The following is a 21,032-nucleotide window of genomic DNA, read 5'->3' as shown; positions in this document are numbered from 1 at the left end:
TTCTTCAAATGTAAGTTTATGGGATTTTAAACTCAGTTTATGCACAGATTTCTTGCTAAGTTTGATGAATATATGGTAATAACAGCACACCTCTTCTCAACAAGTCACATGATTTGATGTATTATTCATCTTGACAGCACAAATGGGGTGAATTGCATGCAAAGTTTAATACTTGTTCAAATGCCTAACACTAGGTATGAGCGATACTGATGTTTTCCTTAGTAAACACCACAGTACCTTTCAAAAATTTGAAGTCAAACTTTTTTGTGTGTGTGTGTGAAAGGAATCAATACTTTAATTCAGTAAGGACACATTTGTGTTTTCCAAAAAAAATAAAGCAGCAATAAGTATATAAGTAATGTTTTTTGAGCAGCAAATCAACATTACAATGATTTCTGAAGGATCATGTGACACTGAAGAATGGAGTAATGGCTGCTGAAATATCATCTTTGCCATCACAGGAATAAATTACATTATATATTACAACAGAAAACAGTTTAAATTGTAATAATATTTCACAATATTAATGTTATTACTGTATTTTTTTAAAATAAATGCAGCTTTAATGACCATAAGAAACTTCGTAAAAAAAAAAAAAAAAAAAAAAAAAATTCTTTCTAACCCAAACTTTTGAATGACAATGTAAATTGTATGGGAATGTAGGATGCCAGTGGTCACCAGTCAAACTTACAGGAATGATGGCACATGACTATTTATCCTCATAAGCATTACATACAAAAATCTTTCTACATGGGTTTCCAAATGGAACGAATAACCTCTTTTCCTCTAAAACCTTAATTTTCCTGAGGGTCTGTCCTTCTTTTCTTGCTGTCTTCCCCTAGGCCTACTATATGAAGTTTCACTCTGTCCATTTATAAATGAATAAAAAAAAACTGGTATTCAGGCCAGGGGCCGAGAATGATTGACGTACAACAGAGTGGCACTATTATTTGTCCATTGCTTCTTTCAGCACAGCTTCAGCCCACATGCCAAGAGAAATCTGTCAGTCCCCTGCTCTAATTACAGCTAAGTGAATAGAAAAGATGTGTCAAAGAGGCCTTTGGATGCTTGAATGAATGACAGTTCTGGTTCTGAAGGGTGCGCTGGTCTTCATCCAAATCCACACAATCTGTTCAATCGCTACTCTATCCAGTATATGCTGCTCAATCTGCAGAACTGTCGACTGACTGTAGCTAACGGCAGTCACCATCAAACGCTGGATTAAGATGTTATCGGGCTTGTATAGCCAGACTGAATTCACTTACCAAAACAGGAAACAAGCAATTTGTCTTGCTGTAACAGCATTTACAGTTTGATACAGTGATTTTCTTGTGCTTTGTGTTGTGAATATGTTTTGGTAATATGTCAGCATTGATAATACACGTAATTTTAGGGACGTCCTGAACCCATCTCAAGCATTTTTTAACTGACCGGTATCGGCTATCATTAGCCCGATCCTTTATTTTTTGTCAGCTGTCACGCAGGTGTCGAGCAGTAGGTGGCGATATGCACCTTCAAGTGGGTTTGCTAACCGCCATTAAAAGTAACTCATTGTTTAGGGAAAAACTGGACAATGTAGGCTAATATACGTTTTTTCGCCTTTTCTACATGTAAAAACACTAAGGGAAGCAGGTTGAGGGGTGATGAGAAGACGCCAGATAGCAAATCTATTAATGATGTCACTGATTAAACCCACTGCATATCACTCAAATTAATCAATAAAATAATCACATTGCTGCGTGTTTTTGAAAGTTTTGTATTTTGTGCACATTTATATATATATATATATATTTATATCTGTATATATTTATTACATGATGGAAGTATACTTATTTTTTCTGTTGATTTCAGTATACATGTATTAGAACAATAATAGTTAACATTTTAGTATTAGTACGATAAAATCTATAAATGAGATGCGTAATCTAGAAGTAGACACTGATGATGATGATGTAATATTGAAAATGTCCAATCTTTGCAATGTACACTTTTTTATTTGTAAGGCCTCTGAATAAAAAATAAAGTCTTTTGTAATTTTTTAAGATCTGAGGATCTGATGATTGTTATTACCACCAACAAAAACAATGATAATACTAAAATATTTTTAAGTTTGCATTGTAAATTTGTTCATTTATTTAATTTTAGACTAATATTAATATTTTTATTACATTAATACAGTAACACTATTTTACAATGCCCTTATTACATATATTATTTGTACTTAATATAATAGCAGTAAATTATGAGCAACTAACCCTAAACCAAACTCCAACCTTATTGTAATTAATATTACCAAGTACATATTTGTGTAATTAAAGTGTAACAACGACACCTTGAAATAAACTTAATTTGATAATGTTAATACTCATGATATATATATATATAATGTATTATTAAGAAAGAAATAAAATGTTATAAGTCAACTTAAATGAACATTTATAAAATTAATATATCGAACAATATTCACAACTGAAAATAAATATTAGATTATATATACATACAGGTGCTGGTCATAAAATTAGAATATCATCAAAAAGTTGATTTATTTCAGTAATTCCGTTAAAAAAGTGAAACTTGTATATTATATAGACTCATTACATGCAAAGTGAGATATCTCAAGCCTTTATTTGTTATAATTTTGATGATTATGGCTTACAGCTTATGAAAACCACAAAATCAAAATCTCAGAAAATTAGAATATTACATGAAATCACACAGTAATTACACAGTGATACCATGGTCATTGAACCAGGTTTTGGTTATTTTGGCAGTGTGGGCCGGTGCAAATCCTGCTGGAAAATGAAGGAAGCATCTCCATAAAGCTTGTCTGCTGAAGGAAGCATGAAGTGCTCTGAAAATGTCCTGGTAGACGGCTGCGTTGAGTGGACAGCACAGTGGACCAACACCAGCCGATGACATGGCTCCCCAAACCAACACAGACTGTGGAAACTTCACACTGGACTTCAAGCATCTTGGATTGTGTGCCTCTCCATTCTTCCTCCAGACTCTGGGACCTTGGTTTCCAACTGAGATGCAAAATTTGCTCTCATCAGAAAAGAGGACTTTGGTCCACTGTGCTTTATTAAATCCAGAGTCTACCAGGACATTTTTAGAGCACTTCATGCTTCCTTCATTTTCCAGCAGGATTTGCACCTGCCCACACTGCCAAAAGAACCAAAACCTGGTTCAATGACCATGGGATTACTGTGTAATTACTGTGTGATTTCATGTAATATTCTAATTTTCTGAGATTTTGATTTTGTGGTTTTCATAAGCTGTAAGCCATAATCATCGAAATTATAACAAATAAAGGCTTGAGATATCTCACTTTGCATGTAATGAGTCTATATAATATACAAGTTTCACTTTTTTAACGGAATTACTGAAATAAATCAACTTTTTGATGATATTCTAATTTTATGACCAGCACCTGTATGTATGTATGTATATATATATATATATATATATATATATGCACTGCACATACATACACTAAGGCACAGGTGTCAAACTCTAATTGAGGTGTCAAAGCCCTACACAGTTTTGTTCCAACCCTGCTTTAACACACACACCTGCAGTTTTCAAATAAGCCTGAAGGACTTGATTAGCTGATCAGGTGTGTTTAATTAGGGTTGAAGCTAAACTCTGCAGGGCTGTGGCCCTCCAGGAACTGAGTTTGACACCCCTGCCCTAAGGCATGCAGAAATTGTGCACTGTAGCTTTAAGAAAACTAATTTTGTGTAATTAATGGAAAAGCTACTAAACTTCATTAAATCACAGTTTTTCTTACCATATCTGTTGATTAGTTTTTACCATTTTATTGCACAAAGTGATAGACAGAACTGGATAATAAATCCTTTCAGAGGAGACTACAGTGGATTATTGTATTAAAAAAAAAATGTCTCCCCAAAAATGAACAGTCAGCAAATTTTGGTCAATTTACTGCTTACAGTAACACAGACGGAGCAGTTTTGGGAAGTTTAAGAGATTAATATTTATTTGAAACACCCCATTCTCCAATAGTAGTGATTGGATGATAATTGAGGCGGCTGCGGTCCCCTGTAGGGATAATGTAGCGGAGCCGAGACTGTGTGTGGGAGGGCCGCCCATTTACCTCCATTACTGCACAACCACAAGGACCCCAGTCTGCCCTACATGAAATGCATTTAGAAATCTCTGCCAGTGCCTGGACTGAATTACAGGCAGTAGAGCCATCAGCAGTGAACAACCACCACCTGCTTCAGGCTTCGACGTCGGACATCACCAGAATGACAAATACGGACGGATAAATTGAGATCTGAATGTATGGACATAAAAACTCTGACTTATTGAGTGTTCGAATGTCATTCAGGAGCGCTATTTGTACTGCCCTCAACAAGCAAATTCAAAAAGCTCATTCCAGCTTGACCTTTGACCGTTGGATGGATTAGAGCACACCTCCATTATTCAGATCCATTCAATCAATGAGCTTGTGAGCAAAGCAGCAATTAGCAAACACCTCTCAGCCTCTCTGTTGAACACACTTCTAATGAGGTGTGTGAGGGGCCACTGGGCATGTTTGATCAATAGAGCGAGCCATGTGAGAGAGGAAACAAATCTACTTTTCCATCAACTGCTAGTTACAGCTAGATTTAAAAAGTCCTCTAGCAGACAATGAATAAATCCTTCAATGCTGATTTAAACTGACTAGGTACAAATACTAATAAAGTCTAGATAAAGTGTACTGCACAGTTGTGTTATTTTTAACTAAAGGTAAGTTTAAATTACCATGTGCTAAAAAACGGAAATGCGTTTTTTACATTCAGACGACAACGATGTCAAAATGTTCCCCTTTCACACAGATCTGCGAAAACTACTAAAAACGCTGTATTATGCTGCAAGGCCAGTAGTTGGCGATGTCACTTTGTAAAGAAAAACTATACGCACCTTAGAGCTGGGCGATTTTTTCCCCTAAAAAAATCTGTGATTTTTTTATAAAAAACTCGATTTACGATTCGATTCGATTTTTTCTCCCCCCATTTAAAACAAAATAACTGTGAACTGTAAATATATTTTAAAAATATATATTTATTGTATTTAATTAAAGTGCATAAACATAAACAAAATTGCAAAGGCAAACCCTTTCTCTAACTAAAAATTCACTGTGCAGTGTGCAACAAAGATTGTTAAACATCTAAATTATTTATACTGTATTTGGATTGAGCTAATAAAACAACAAAAAATCCTGAGGTAACTCTTATGCCTGGTTCAGATTACACGATTTTTTTGTCTGTTACAATAGTCACTGTCAGATTACACGATTTTGACTCCTAAAAATCTTGTCATGTCGTGGACAAGAAACATGTCAGACTACACATTGTTTTACAACCAGTCATCGCGAGCCATCTCACACACTCATTCAAGCTCACTCACATAGCCTACACACACACACACACTCGCGCGCACACACACACACACACACACACTTACTCACTCACTCACTCACTCGCACATACACACTCACTCACATACACGCACTATCTCTCTCTCTCTCTCTCTCTCACTCACACAGTCACACACACTCGCTCACTCACTCGCGAACACACACTCTCACTCACTCTCCCTCACTCACTCACTCGCGCGCCGTCGTCGTCGTGGACATAGATATCTATGGTCGTGGAGGACCGTTAAAAAATTAAACAAACATGCTAGTCTTTTTGTCGTGATGTCGTGAAGCATCGAGGGCTGCGCCGCAGGGAGCGTTCTACGGAAACCCTGAAGGAAGATTTGGCGAATGCAAAATGTATGTATTGGGAGAAAAAAAATCTAAAAAATCGATTTTTTGAAAATATGAATCGATTTGACCTACCAACTCGATTTTTAAATCAAATCGATTTTTTTCCCAGCCCTAACGCACCTATAAACTGAACACGGAATACGCATGCACATGAACTCACAGTATTCACAAATCTGTGTTTTTGTGACAATAACGGTATAATTTTCAGAAACTTTCACTTTGAAACCCGTTTGAAAAACTCTGCATTTTCAGGCCCCCAAAACACCGTTGTCAGCCATAAACCGCCAAAACGCATGAAACATTTTACGTTTTTAGTCGAAAACGGTGTCGTGTAAACGGCCCCTAAAACTAAAACATCGTTATTGTGAACTGAAATAAAATAAAAAATAGATATTAGATGAAAAACTACCTTATTTTATTTCAGTTAGTTGCCAAGGCAACATTTCAAATTTTCGTTCAAGTACTAAAATTACAAAAAATTAAATAAATCAAAGCGAAATAAAAAAATAAATATTAAAAACAAATACTAATCAAAAAACGACAAAAGCACATAACAAAATTACTCAAATTAAAATGAAAGCTGAAAATATCAAATAAAAGCTAATTTAAAATATGAATAAATACTATAATAGTTAATAATAAATAATGTGTAAATAAAATAAAATATAACATAAAATGTGAATGGGTCTGAATAATTTCTGAATGCACTTTATGGTTCAGGGCATACAATATAATTGATTTGCAGTACATTATTACAGGGAAAATCCTTTCTGGAGTAACCAGAGGTTAAAGGTCTTGAACAAGGAATAGTGAGTTAATTGTTCATCCCTTGCAGGATTCAAACCTACCAAGTTTGAGTAGCCCAGATATTTAACCAGCAAACCACCTAGTCTTAAGTGACTAACGTTGTCTTAATGGCATTGGTTCTCACATTTAGATTCTACAAGTATAATATAGATTAAAATGCTAAAAATTTTATAAAATTAAGGTGTAAACTGAAATCATACTTCTTTGCTCCCTAAATTACTATTATTTTTTATTAACAAACATACAGTTCTTGAAATTTCTGGAGTCATAATGATAGCAGAAATAGCAACAATATTCATTAGTCAAAAAGGATGAGAACCACTGTTCTTAACTTGTTTAAAAAACCAACAGCTGTAAAACAGATTTAATCCCAAATGATTTTCAGATAGTAATTTTTTATTTCACTTGGTCACAATACAAAACTGACTTAAAATATAACTGATAAATAGACAAGTTCAAGCATAATCATAATTCTTGGGGTTTTATATAGAACCTTAGTGTTATTGACTCCTTTTTAAAGAACCCTTTCTGCTAAATAGGTTCCATATAAAGAGAAATGTATTTAATGACTGCATACTTTCATATTTAACAGATTATTTAAATTTTTGTTTGTATTTTTACGTATTTACGTCTGTATGTTTGTTTCATTATTAGTGGATTAAACTAAATCAATAAAATGATGGAAACTCCTAAAAGGTTCTATATGAAGCGGCCGAAAGAACCCTTCAAAGTTCTATATAGAACCTTTCTTGTAAAAGTGTGGTGTCTCATGACGTGTCAACAGTTTAGGCCAGCAAGTTTGAACGGAAAACAGTAAAAATAGTCAAATTTCATGTGCTGCTGCTCATTTTCACTTGCAAATAAGTATGGAAATTCTAGGTTAAATGACTGAACCTAAAACTGGACTGTCGACCCTCACAGATGCTCAGAGAGAGGAGACAACATTAACAGCTGGCTGACCAGCACAGGAACTGAACTTGAAACAAGTGCATCTTTAATAATAACTCCCCATAATAACACCTGACATCTGGCACCTTCTACAGTCAATAACAAGATTCTTTCTTCTGCAATCTTTTGAATTCTCTCCAAAAACACTCAGATGGAGGCCATACTTAAAGTAGAAAAAAAATCTAAGCGCATATGTGCCGAAAGTCAGCAGATATGGAAGTTTATACAAAAGAGTCCATCAATCAGATCTCAGGTGTAAACCACTAGCGCCACCTGCTGTTCACGTGGAACAACGGAAACCAAGGGTGCTTTAGGGCTGTGAACACACTAAGATGCTTTCAGTGAAAACGTGCCTGTTGGTTAACTGTCATGTGACATTGCAGTTGCTATCAGCTCAGTACCCAAAGCCATGCGACATTCTTCTGAGTGTTAAAGGGTTAAGTCAAAATTCCACCAAGTAGAATACAGCAGTATAAACTAGTACAGTACGCAGCAATATAAAATATTATTGAATTACTGATTTGGCAACCAGATAAACGAGCTGTTAGAATCATGTAAAACTAAATTATTATAAGCTCTTCTTGACTGGATAGTTCATGCAAGCCATTCAAAAACTAATATCAATTGAAAAGCAGTTTATGATCATCTATCTGCATGCAATACTAAAATGTTGGAATCCAAAACAACAAAAACATGCAAAACTATCACATAACATGCATTTGTAATTCATTGTTATGCGTCACATGTCTGTTTCAGGTACATGCAAGTGAAACATTAGGGTTAATAGAGAGTTGTGAATTAATGACAGGATTAGATGAGTATAATGGTTCAGACAGGTCATTGTCACAGGTCTGGGAGGAAATGACTGGGGTGGATGATGGGAAAAAAATCTATATATATAATAAAAACTGGTGTTTTGTGGGGAAACACATCAGTACATACCCAGAAACAGCCTCTTAGGAACTTTGATTTCTTCGTCCTTACTGTCTGTTGCTTCAGACAAATAAGACAAATAAACAAAAAATAAGAACATGGGAGAGCAGGGGGAAAAATAGATCGCATCTCTCCATCTTCATGGAGACACAAAAAGCCCTGAAGAGATGGAACTCATGAAAACATGTCCAAGTCATATTCCACCCTAATATCAAACGTTAAGATACTGAATTTTGCATTAAGTAAACAAAGCATATTTTTAGAATCACTATTATACTTGACATTGTGCATTAAATGTAGTTCGCCCAAAAATGAAAATGTTGTCATCATTTACTCACCCTCATGTTGTTCCAAACCCGTATGAGTTTCTTTCTTCTGTTGAACACAAAAGAAGATATTTTAAAGAAAGTGACGGACCCCATTGACTTCCATAATAGGGGGAAAAAAATACTATGGAAGTCAATGGGTGCCGTCAACTGTTTGGTTGCAAACATTCTTTAAAATATCTTCTTTTGTGTTCAACAGAAGAAAGAAACTCACACGAGTTTGGAACAACATGACAAAATTTACATTTTTGGGTGAAGCATATATTTTCTCAACACATTCTCATTATGGGTTTGACTGCATAGTACTAACTAACTAAATAAACATAAAAAAAATAAAATAAAATAACATTACAGTAAATAAGAATAATATAATGGCCAAAAAGAAAACCCTTTTAATTTTAGCTAAATATTATGTCACTTTGTATCTGATTTTGGGTTGAAACTGACTTGTAGTGTATCTGGGTCATAAAGTTTGGAATCATTAAATAACATTTTTAAAAGAAATCTTATGCTCATGAAGGGTGCATTTATTTAAACAAAAATATAGTGAAAACTGTAATATTGTGAAATATTATTACAATTTAAAATATTCATGTTCTATTTTAATATATCATGCATGTAATTTATTCCTGTGATGCAAAGCTGAACTTTCAGCATCATTACTCCAATATTCAGTGTCACATGATCCTTCAGAAATCATTCTAATACGCTGATTTGCTGCTCAAGAAACATTTCGTATTAATATAGTTAAAAACAGTTTTGCTGCAACTTTCACTTCCATTCAAAAGTTTGGGGTATCATTGATGTTTCTTGAGCTGCTAATGAGCATATTTAGAATGATTTCTGAAAGATCATGTGACATTGAAGACTCCTGAAAATTCAGCTTTGCCATCACAGAAATACATTACATTTAAAAAATATATTAACATAGAAACAAGTTCTTTTAGATTGTAATATTTCACAATATTAATGTATTTTTGATTAAATAAATGCAACCTTTGGTGAGCATAAGAGACTTATTTCAAAAACACTGGTAGTGTGACCAGTAGTGTATGTTCTTGACAGATTTCATGAAATTCACCCAAAAATCTACGTTACAATCAAACTACTGAAGCTACATATGCGATCAATAATTTTATGTGTACCAAACAGGTTTGTTAAAATGAGATCATGGGAATCTTTGGATTTGAATTCCAATAATGGGTCGTCTTATCTTGATTCAAATAATTATATAGAAGTGACAACGTCAGCGCTGTGACGTTAACTATGTCGTGTCAGTCTTAAGACAACAGTCAACCCATAAAGACAGAGAGGGCAGCAGTAATACTTCACACCAAAATATAAAAAACTGTTTAAACAGGATGTCCTGTGTAAACACGCAAGTGAGAGACTATTAGTTTAAGGCTTCATCAAATTTGTCCAAGGAGTGTTTCTAAAGTCAGAATATGTCTGTACCTTTATGCACCATGTGTTTTGTTCTCTCATAGTTATTGGTTATGTTCGGAACAGCATACTACCATACTCCACCAATAACTTCAGCAGTGTGTATAATGCATTTTCTGTATGCATGGAATACCCGGAATCACTCAATGAAACATATATGAAGTAATGTTATTTGACAACAATAAAGCATCATAACACCAGGTCCGGTTCCACAGACAGGGCTTAGACTAAACCAGGATTAAGCCTTAGTTCAATTAGGGCATTTAAGTAGCTTTTATAAACGTGCCTTTGAAAAAATCAATTACTGGTGTGCATCTTGAGACAAAACAATGGCACTGTCTTAAGATTGTCAGTGCAAGTTGCTTTCAAATTAAAACAGCTCAAACATGCATTTCAGTCTGGGACTAGGCTTAAGCATTGTCTGTGAAACCAGGTGTTAATTTATACTGCATCACATATCTTCACATCACATCTTAAAAATTAGTATGCAATATACAGTACATATGTATCCCATTCCGAACATAAAATTCAGTGTTTGGGCTCATTTATATACAAAATGGCAGTTTGAGTGAAGAACACAACTCAAGTATAAATAAACCTGAGACTGATGTTCACCAAGCAGTCAGCCGGTCAAAGTTCATCCACTTCAAAGGCCCTCCTTGTATGATAATCTTGTGAAACATGTTCAAAAACAGACCCTGACCATGTGACTGTATCTACTGTAATTCAATAGCCTGTAAACTCAAGTGCCAAACTCAACTAAACAGACTGACTGGAAAAAACAAATTAGAGAATTTAGTGAAAAAAAAACATTTAAAGAAAGAAACCAGAAATAAGTAAATGATTAATTCATTTGAGAATAAAAAAAAAGTGTTACACAAAAGTTCTCTTCAATATAATGCTGAAAACAACACTCATTCGGAGGCCGTAAAAAGTCTATAAAGATTCCCACCTGTGAACGAGCGGCGTTTGGTGTTGAGTTCAGTGACCATGCGGACGCTGGTGCACAGGTTCAACATGATTAACATTGTGATGATCATGATTATACTCTGCCAAAGCAGCGGAGTCTCAAAGTAACGTCCAAACCTGGAAAAAACAGATAAATAACAACATGCATACATATATTGGTCAGAGCTTTTTCCATGCTTCTTCAAGTTGTTACTGATAAATGGATGAGGATTTTTAAAAATCATTGTACAGACTTTGATAGGGCAGATTTTATATATTTATTTTTTTGTATTATTAGTGCACAAACCAGACAAATTATTTGTGCACCAATAATAAATTTAAGCACCTCTCAATATTTAAAGGGTTAGTTCCCCCAAAAATGAAAATTCTGTCATTAATTACTCACCGTCATGTCGTTCCAAACCCGTAAGACCCTCATTCATCTTTAGAACTCAAATTAAAATATTTTTTATGAAATCCAAGAGCTTTCTGATCCCCCATAGACTGCAATGCAATCACCACTCTCAAGGGCCAGAAAGGTAGTAAAGACATCGTTAAAATAGTCCATGTGACTACAGTGGTTCAACCTTAATGTTATGAAGCGACGAGAATACTTTTCGTGCGCAAAAACAAAAAACAAAAATACTGACTTTATTCAACAATTTCTTCTTTTCTATGTCAGTCTCTGATGCTGTTCACGTGAGCACCACGACACATGTGTGTGATTCTGACGCAGGATCCAGCCAATACTGAGCCAATGTTCTGACGTAGAACCTGAAAGAGTTGCACTGTTTACAACGTGACTGACAGGGAAGAGAAGAAATAGTTGAATTAAGTATATAGTTTTTTTTTTTTTTTTGCACACAAAAATTACTCTCGTCGCTTCATAACATTAAGTAGTCACATGGACTATTTCAACGATGTCTTTACTACCTTTCTGGGCCTTGAAAGTGGTCATAATGTTGCAGTATATAGGGGTCAGAAAGCTCCCGGATTTCATCAAAAATATCTCCATTTGTGTTCTGAAGATGAACGAAAGTCTTACAGGTTTAGAACGACATGAGGGTGAGTAATTAATGACAGAATTTTCATTTTTGGGTGAACTAACCCTTTAATCTTTCGGATTTATTCCTATAACAAATATAACAACAAATACAACTTTTGATTTTAATAATTGTTGAAATTAACATTAAGTAAATATATGCTGTTGAAGTATTGTTCATTGTTAGTTCATGTTAACTAAAGTAGTTAACTAATGTTAACACATGAAACCTTATTGTAAAGTGTTACTTCTATCTATCTTTCTAGCATGTTATATATCAGTTCAACAGTTCTTCTAACCATAATTGATGGAGTGTGTAGCTGTGTTGTCAATACAAGGTCTTGACCAAAAAATGATGCACCTCTTGATGAAAATAAATGTTGTGATGTTATTTCCATCAAGAGGTGCATCATTTTTTGGTCAAGATCTGGTGCAAGAGTCAAGCACTCAGTAAAGTCAACTCCAGCACAACCCAAAGACTTTCAATGAATTTAAGATTTGGACTCAGATGTGTCAATTCATGTGTGAAAATGATTCTTCATGTTCTCTCTCCCAACCATTCTTTCACAGTTTGAGCCTGATGAATCCTGACATTGTCATCCTGAAATATGGCCATGATGTGTCTTCCTACATGAAAAGCTACACACTGCATCATTTAGGATTTGAAGAACTGCTGCCAAACAAAGGGATCATTTAGCAAGCATGTTTTATGCAAAAATCTGATGTCAGATAAATGTCTCTTTGTAAATACGCATAAAAGTGAATTAAGGCAGATGAGTGGATTATATGTCATGTAGGCTATTTACATTGTTTCCTCATATATAGCTGTTGTGCATAACTCACCTAAATAGTATTCTTAATATGTTGGCTACCAGCAGCACCAGGCAAACATATGTGGAGAATCCTTCAGCATTCTGAGTCCTGCGGATATCCCTGTACTGAGGGATGTATGGCACAACTCCTCCAAATATGATGGCAACAGATGCGATCCAAGACACCACTTGATGACCAACATACATGATCTGATCCATAACCACTTCATCCATTTTTGAGTGATGTATCTATCTGTCCTTTATAGTTCAATCAACTGAATACAATAACAAGCTCACTAATTTAATGAAACATAAATCATTACTACTTTGTTATTTTGTTCACATATTAAAATGCTATTTTACAGTATGTACTTTCATTGTCCCAGTCACCATCCACTGACTCATTAGAACTAATTCATTCAAGTGCTTCCCTTTTTCCAGGAAAGAAATACTTGCTAAATCGATGGGAACGGTTCCTCAGCTTGAGTCCATATTAGATGGTGTGTATCTTCTGTCTTGTGATCTGAGCAAAGATGAATGGAGTGCTGTAAATCATTTTAATGGCGCTGTGATCCTCTCTGCTACATCTGGCTAATGCTCATAACAGTACTTCCGTGTTGCATTGCGTCACGATACGCTCATTAATATTCATGAGACGCACGGTCCTAATGTCAGTCGATTTTATTTTTAATTTTTTTTGACGACCGTATGACAAAAACAATGATTCGGCAAATTATTAAGCATTAACCCCAGTATTTCAGCATTTCTAAATGTAAGCAATGAATTTACCATCACATGTTAGACGCACACTTGAAATGGCCTGGATCTTAAACTGCTTTATACTTGCTTATGACACAAGATTTGTCTAATCCCCTCGAAATCCGAATAAAGTTGACATGTGCCAAATCGACGAAAAGACGGACGTTAGCCTACATAATTCATGAAAACAAAATTAAAGATTAACAGCACTGTGTAAATCAAGATCATTTTTATCTGTGGACTGAAAAAATAAAAATAAATAAAATGGTTAAATGTGGATTAAAAGGGTTAAAAGTGGATATGCCCTCACGTAGGAACGAGGAAGTCGTTATATGTAAACAATGAATGAGAGTGAAAAGTTGAAAAGTTATAGAATCCTTTTTTTCTGATGGATATATAGGCTGTGATTGACCAAAGATTTCTGAGGTTAAATATACATATTATTTTCACACTGTTTTTTTTTTTTTTTTTTAGTCCAGACAACGTTGCCTAGAGCTGAAACGAACAACTTCCACTTAACCAACTCAACAAACTCATGGCAGGAACCGAGTCAAAAGCCGCCAAAGATTTGTCTGCAATGGCAAGTGTTTTTTAATACATTTTTAATTTGACAATTATAGGCAAGACGAGAACATTTTAATTGCAGCTTTATAATATTGTTTCACAAATCTGCTCTTCGTTTCTTCAAACAGATGGAGACGACAATGCAACAACTTCAGAGCAGGTTTCAGAACTTATCTGACCAGATCATCTCCAAAAATATCTTTTCAGATACATAATTTAACTTTGTAGAAGTAAGAGATTAGCTTTTTTCCCGCTTTCATAGCACTAGCATGAAATATATTTGTATTTGAGTTGTTACCATAGCAATATCATGCTTTGAACACAATACAATGACAATATCACAGACTTTTGGGTAATTAAGTATAGGCCTATCTCGAAGTAGCATCTAAATTCCAATGAAATGAAACAGCCTAATTCAGTTACCATTGAACTTATATACCATGGTATTGCCATATAAGAAATCAATACTTTTATAAAGGATGCATTAAATTGATCAAAAGTGACAGTAAAGACTTTTATAGTGTTACAGAAGGTTTCTTTCAAATAAATGCTGTTCTTTTGAACTTTCTATTCAAACACATTTTAATGGTTTCACAAAAATACCAAGCAGCACAACTTTTTTCAACATTGATAATAAGAAGAAATGTTAGCAGCATATTAGAATATTTCTGAAAGTTCAGCTTTGTCACCATGAATTACGTTTAATATGCGAGTAAGAAAACACTGATTGTAAATGGTAATTATTATTTTAACAGTATTAGGGCCTACTCCTTTTTGATCAAATAAATTCAGCCAAAATCATAAAAAAATCTCACCAACCCCAAACTTTTAAATGGTAGTGTACGTAATAGTTTTAAAAAACATATCTAACATTAGAGTATCATGTTTATTCTTGATAAATGCATTTAGTTTTTCCTTAATGCCTGAACTGGATGAGATGGGAACACGTATAGATGACCTGGAGAACAATGTCGCTGATCTCATGACACAAGCAGGAATGGAAGATCAGCACAAACCAAAGCAAGTGCATTGGTTTTATTTAATCTCCAAATTAAAGTTTGCTCAATACTTAGAGACAATTAAAACAACAAATCATGATATATAATTTAATATTTCTGTTTTTCTGCACAGTGACTTTGAAGAGAGATCAAGCTGGCCAAAGCACTGAGCTGAAATGGGCCAAATCGACGTTACTTAATTCATGAAAACAAAATTAAATATTATCAGCACTGTGTAAATCTAAATAATTTTTCATCAGAGGACTGAAAATGGCAAAAAAAGTCTTCTCTGCTACTAAAAGGGTTAAATGTGGATTTGCCCTCACATATGAACGAGGAAGTCCTTATATGCAAACAATGAATGAGAGTGAAAAGTTATAGAATCCTTTTATTCTGATGGATATAAAGCTGGCCAAAGAACTTAGTGGAAATGTTGCAGAAGCTTGAGATCAACAGAATATTTGTGTATTAAGCTATGCGTGTATTGTTCACATGTGCCTTATTTTCTATTTCTTTAAGCTTATATACTGTACGTGTGGTGTGGATCTTGTTCATAAAACAATAAATTAACTTGTTAATCTTTTTGTGTAAAATACTTTCCATGATACAATATAAAAAATATAGCGATATTTGAAAACTGTCATTGGGACATTAGGCCAAAAATACTGTACTGGTCCCTTTTTAATGTGAAATAGTTGCAAAGGACATTGAATTAAAGGAAATATTTACTGATTTTTAGTTTCATTTTGCTTGTATTTTGCATCATACACTAAATAGTAGCCTAGTGTTTATTAAGGTTTTGTTCCAAATTAGCATTATGCGATACTACACCATGGTGCGACGTGAACTTATGTTTGCTGGCAATTAAAAGTACATTTAGTATAGACTATAATTCACAATTTTTATTGATTTAATTTGCTAGGTCTATAGTATTATAGTTTTTCACATTAACAAAGTGTGTCTTTGCTATTGGGAAAAACGTGTGTGAATGTAGGCTACATCAAGTGTATAGCTGCTTTTATACTTTTTGGCCAACACGTGGCAGCATTGTTGCTCTCTTCTCGCAGCTCTTTCCATAGCAGTAAATTATCAAGGTAATTAAATCTACGGAATCGGAGTCAGATGTGGGTCTTCAGCCAGATCATTTTAATAAATGGAATTTACTGTGTATCTGTGCATCTTCTCATGACTAGATATAAAAGAAAAAGAGACAGAGCCTTTTCAGTAAAGGGCCCTTAGAACCTCATCCCCATAGATATCTACACTATTTATAATTTTTCGTTTATAAACATATTTGTATACGATTGTATTTAGTAATATTTAGGTATCAGCTTTGTCAGTGACTTTTTTTATTGCTTTACTATGTATTTTTTTATTTGTTTTATTTTACCCTAGATAATATTTATGTCTGTTTTCGTTATTATTATCAGTGAACTTAAAAAAAAAGTATCAAACCTTCCGAAATTTGTTTGCAAATAGCAACATGCAGATGCATATTCCGCTTAAATGCAATGACAAACTAATCCCCAACCCGCATTTGAATCATAAAAAATCTTTCCCCCCTTGTGGCTTACATGAAATATCGCGAGATTTGTGCGGACGCTATTCACCAAAGATACGCCACTACCGTCGCCCTCGTAGTCGCAAGGGAGATTACGCAAGAAATGTGACGTACGCTTGTCGCGCGTGGGCTGGACCGTGAGTTGGAGAAAGGGAATGTCGGTTGGTGAGAGATCGGTTACAGAGGCGTCCGGGAGCGTCAACAGAATGGGTGAGAATTTAGTCCCTGTCGCTTTATTTAACACAAACAGTCAAACTCTTCTGTAAGTAGGTTTATGTGTGCTGTGTGTTTTAAATACGCGTGCTTTGTTGCGCGCGGTAGATTCGTTTCCTGAGCGCGTTACTGCTAATAGACAAATAGATCTGCTCAAGCTCTCGGTTTCAGTGTAATCTTCACTCTTTCTGTCATATCATGACATTTACTGTCTCTTTTCTCAAATAAGGCATTTAATTGAGCGTTTTCACTTACGAATATGTACTGTGGGTGGTAAGGTAATATGATATTATCAGATAGTAATGCAATGGAACTGAATCATAAGCGTATTCCTGTGCCATGGTATTTTCATTGTTTCTAAGGTAACTTACCTCAAATAATGTCATGATGAACAAAACATCGCGTTAACATAATCATTTTTTCAGAAAACCATTAAAATACTGGCTAGGGTGAGTTTAAGCAACGAATGCAATGCTATGGCCAGACATTTGTAGCTCTAGTGTTTCCATTTGGAGGAACGCCGCCTTGTTTGTCACTCTCAGCTTTGTAGAAATATTCCAATGAGTATGTTGCAGTAGGTCAGGGTCTGGTCCTGCTCCTGGAGGCTGCCTTCCAGCAGAGTTTAGCTCCAGCCCCGATTAAACGCACATGAACCAGCTAATCAAGGTCTTCAGGATCACTAGAAACTTCCAGGCAGGTGTGTTGGAGCTAAACACCTGAAAGTGGCCCTTCAGGAGCAGGATTGGACACCCTGGCTGATGTAGAGAATTGATCACTTGCTATTGGATGAATGGAAGTATGGATACTAGATTAAAGGATGAAAGAACGGACAGAGAGATGGATTGACAAATGGGTGGATTGATGGATGGATGGATGCATAGATAGATATGCACAGATACAAATAATTCACTATACTACAGATACAATATGTACATTGATTAATCATACAATTATTTGTTGTTTCATTTTAAACATTAATTTTTTTTCTTCAATTGTCGTTTGGTGACGATTAAGCTAAGTTTGCGTGAACCAGAAGTTGCAGCCGACTTCAGAAATGTGACATTGTATTGAATAGAGGGCAGGGCTTGATTTTGGGGCACCTCCTCACCATCTCTAGCTGGCAGCAGACTGACGCTTGGAGGTGTTTGGTTAAGGACGTTCTGCTCAAGCCGTCAAACTGATGTCATCAAGGAATGCCATTCCACAGGGAAGCACATCTTCAGATTTTGACCTAAGATTACGAAGACAAGCACATTTTCTTTTGTGGATTAACTTGCATGGATTACTAAGTCAATTATGATTTCATGCTGACTTTAAGGAGATCCACTAATGTAGATTGTCAAGCACAAACCACCCGCAATTCACTTTTACTGTACTAAAGTTAGATGTTGCATTACATGATTTTACCTTTACTTTTAAGCAACATAACGTCTTGTATGAAGCCTCAGTCTTCATACAGAAGAACTGTACTAGAATAAATTTGTCTTATAGCAACACACAGCAGGATCGTATATGAGTTAGATCTCATGAGATCTCTGTTGGAGTGAAGACCTTGTTGGGCTCTTGTTCAGTGAGATTAATTCGCTCTTTATTTATTCCCATCATGTTTGGATCACATGGCTACTGCTTGAATCGTTCTTGTCCATTCACATGTGACTCTGTATTTTTTCCCATGGTTAGTCCTGAGGCCTCATTTATAAAATGCAGCCAGATACAATCAAATTTGTTCCTAAATTACATGGATTTTATCTTGCCTCAAAAGGGAATAAATCAAGATATAGGCAACTAAGCCAACTGAAGAGCATTTGTAGAAACGTTTTGAGGTCAAATACCAGTAATTAAATGAATCATCTTTTATGAAAATGTAAAAATGAATCGCAATCACAATATGCACAAATTATGCCTACATGCATTTATTTTATTTAAAAATACAATAAAAAATTTTGTTGCAAATAACTCCGGAAACTGTCGTACGTTCACATTTATGATCATTCTAAGCACATCTTTAGAGGCCCCTGGATTGAGGGGTCCCAGAATGCTCTGTTGGGGGTTTTTCTCTACTTCAAACATTGTTTCCCTGTATTAATTGCTGAATTTGCCAAATTTGTCAAGATATTAGTTTTATTTCAGACATTCAAAGAGATAATTCACCCTAAAATGAAAATTCTGTCATCATTTACTCATCTTCATGTCATTTCAAACCTGCATGACTAAATTCTATGGGACGCAAAAGAAAATATTTTGAAGAATGTTGGTATGTAATAGTGATGTCACGAGACGAGACACGAGATTGGGTTCACGAGAACGAGACGAGATTTTTGCACAATATTTTGTAGAAATCGTCAATGACAAAATTCATGACTGGAAAAAAAGTCTGCAGGTGCATTTTGAAATGTTTTAAGTAAAAATCTTGTAATGAATGTCAATTCAGTTCTACTTTATGAGTATGAATTATCAAATGCATTGAAAGACAACAATATACAAGCACTGTAAAAGGTTTTGCTACAAACTCAACTGACTGGCTTTTCTCCTGTATGATTTCATGAGTCTCTTCAGACCTTACTGTACATGAATTAGCCTATGCTTTGTGAACAGTTTTTTTCTTAGTCTTAATTAAGTGCAAACAATAAGTGCAAGTGCAACCATAATCAAAGTACTCTCTCAATATTCAAACTAGTGCAAACAGACCAGAACCACAACTACACAGTCCAGAGATTGGTTTGATATTAGGGGACAGGCTATTGTATGCAGCCTAATTTGCGCGCATCAGGGAGATCGTGTTTTACTTTCACTTTCGGATTCGCGATCGCACATACTCTTTGTATAGGGATCATCGATGCTGAGCATGCATTCTACAAGATAAGACATTTGTCAGATAGAAATCCTCCGCCATCATCACATGATCAGTGAACTGTGATTCGTGCTTCACTGTGTGGATGAGCAGACGTTTACAATAGTTTACAATGGTTTTTATTTTTATAAAAACAGCAAAACGACAGTCAAGGCGGTAATGTGAAAGTAGCGGTGGCACATTCTATGCTAATTTCACTTTCACGCTCCATCATGGCGATATCATGAGACAGCTTTTCACCCAACGAGAAATCTCGTCACATTTCGTGGCACGAGATCTCGTCACACCGCTAGTATGTACATATGTAACCAAGTTTTTGAGACCATAGACTTCCATTCTATGGGCTACATTTTTTTTTCTCAAAATATCAAATGTTATGTTCCACAGAATAAAAAAAAAAAGGCATACAGTTTTAGAACAGCATGCAGGTTTTTGGATGAACTACAACTACCCCTTTAATGGCAACTTTGGCAAGTAAACAAGCTATTGATTGGTTTACCCACCTCTAAACATAACAGTGTGCTTGGTTTGTTTAATATATCGATCCGATGGTTTAAGTGGGTGGTTCCTGAAGATGCTGTGTGGACCAGACCTTGTGCCAGTAGTCAAAAGTCTGGCTGTGTGGGACCGGCTGAGCTTATGGCTCAGGGTCTGCCATTCTTGTGGATGTAGGCCTAAATCTATTTTGGTCCTGAATGCAGATGTGGTAGTGACTTTATAGTGTCTTGGCGAGAATGTTTGTCTGACTCTGAACTGTGGGTGGTCAGAATAGCCTTTATGGAGCGGATTGTCTGACCGATTTCATTGAGTGTGTGATAATAAAACTAGGCAGAGGCAGGTGCTGTTGCGATGAGTCGACAAGATCCTGGTTTTCTATGATTTCTGTGAAACATGGACGGAATCGCGAAAGCCAGTCATAAAAAAATGGTATTTACTGTGGAAGAATGTCGTGGAATGTCATGGAATTTGGGAAATTTTGGATAAATAAATAAATAAACTTTACAGTTAATTGGATCATGATATGGACCAGTGTCAGTGAATGAGAGGTTTT

General features: G+C 35.3%; 2 protein-coding genes across 12 annotated transcripts in view; one reads left to right on the top strand and one right to left on the bottom strand.

Moving 5' to 3' along the window:
• slc66a2 (solute carrier family 66 member 2) overlaps positions 1-13,661 on the bottom strand; it is a 40,742-nt gene extending 27,081 nt beyond the window's left edge. The window contains exons 1-3 of one of the 3 annotated variants that reach the window (XM_079880097.1): positions 13,067-13,661; positions 11,186-11,319; positions 8,474-8,524 (exon numbers count right to left, since the gene is read on the bottom strand). In XM_079880097.1, the coding sequence (XP_079736223.1) occupies positions 8,474-8,524; positions 11,186-11,319; positions 13,067-13,269 (388 nt within the window). In that variant the 5' untranslated portion in view covers positions 13,270-13,661. The remainder of the gene's footprint in view (positions 1-8,473; positions 8,525-11,185; positions 11,320-13,066) is intronic. The other 2 variants (XM_079880098.1, XM_079880099.1) reach the window with 2 other exon arrangements.
• A 3,334-nt stretch (positions 13,662-16,995) lies between these two features.
• Positions 16,996-21,032, top strand: part of septin7a (septin 7a) — a 46,436-nt gene continuing 42,399 nt past the window's right edge. For 5 of the 9 annotated variants that reach the window (XM_079880088.1, XM_079880090.1, XM_079880089.1 and 2 more), the window contains exon 1: positions 17,028-17,138. In XM_079880088.1, coding sequence (XP_079736214.1) covers positions 17,073-17,138 — 66 coding nt within the window. In that variant the 5' untranslated portion in view covers positions 17,028-17,072. Of the gene's footprint in view, positions 17,139-21,032 lie in introns of all 9 variants that reach the window. The other 4 variants (XM_079880086.1, XM_079880085.1, XM_079880094.1 and 1 more) reach the window with 1 other exon arrangement.

Source organism: Squalius cephalus (assembly GCF_949319135.1).
Source record: "Squalius cephalus genome assembly, chromosome: 8".
Lineage (NCBI taxonomy): Eukaryota > Metazoa > Chordata > Actinopteri > Cypriniformes > Leuciscidae > Squalius > Squalius cephalus.
Note: the sequence above shows the minus strand (reverse complement) of the source record. Positions and strands in the feature narration are given on the sequence as shown.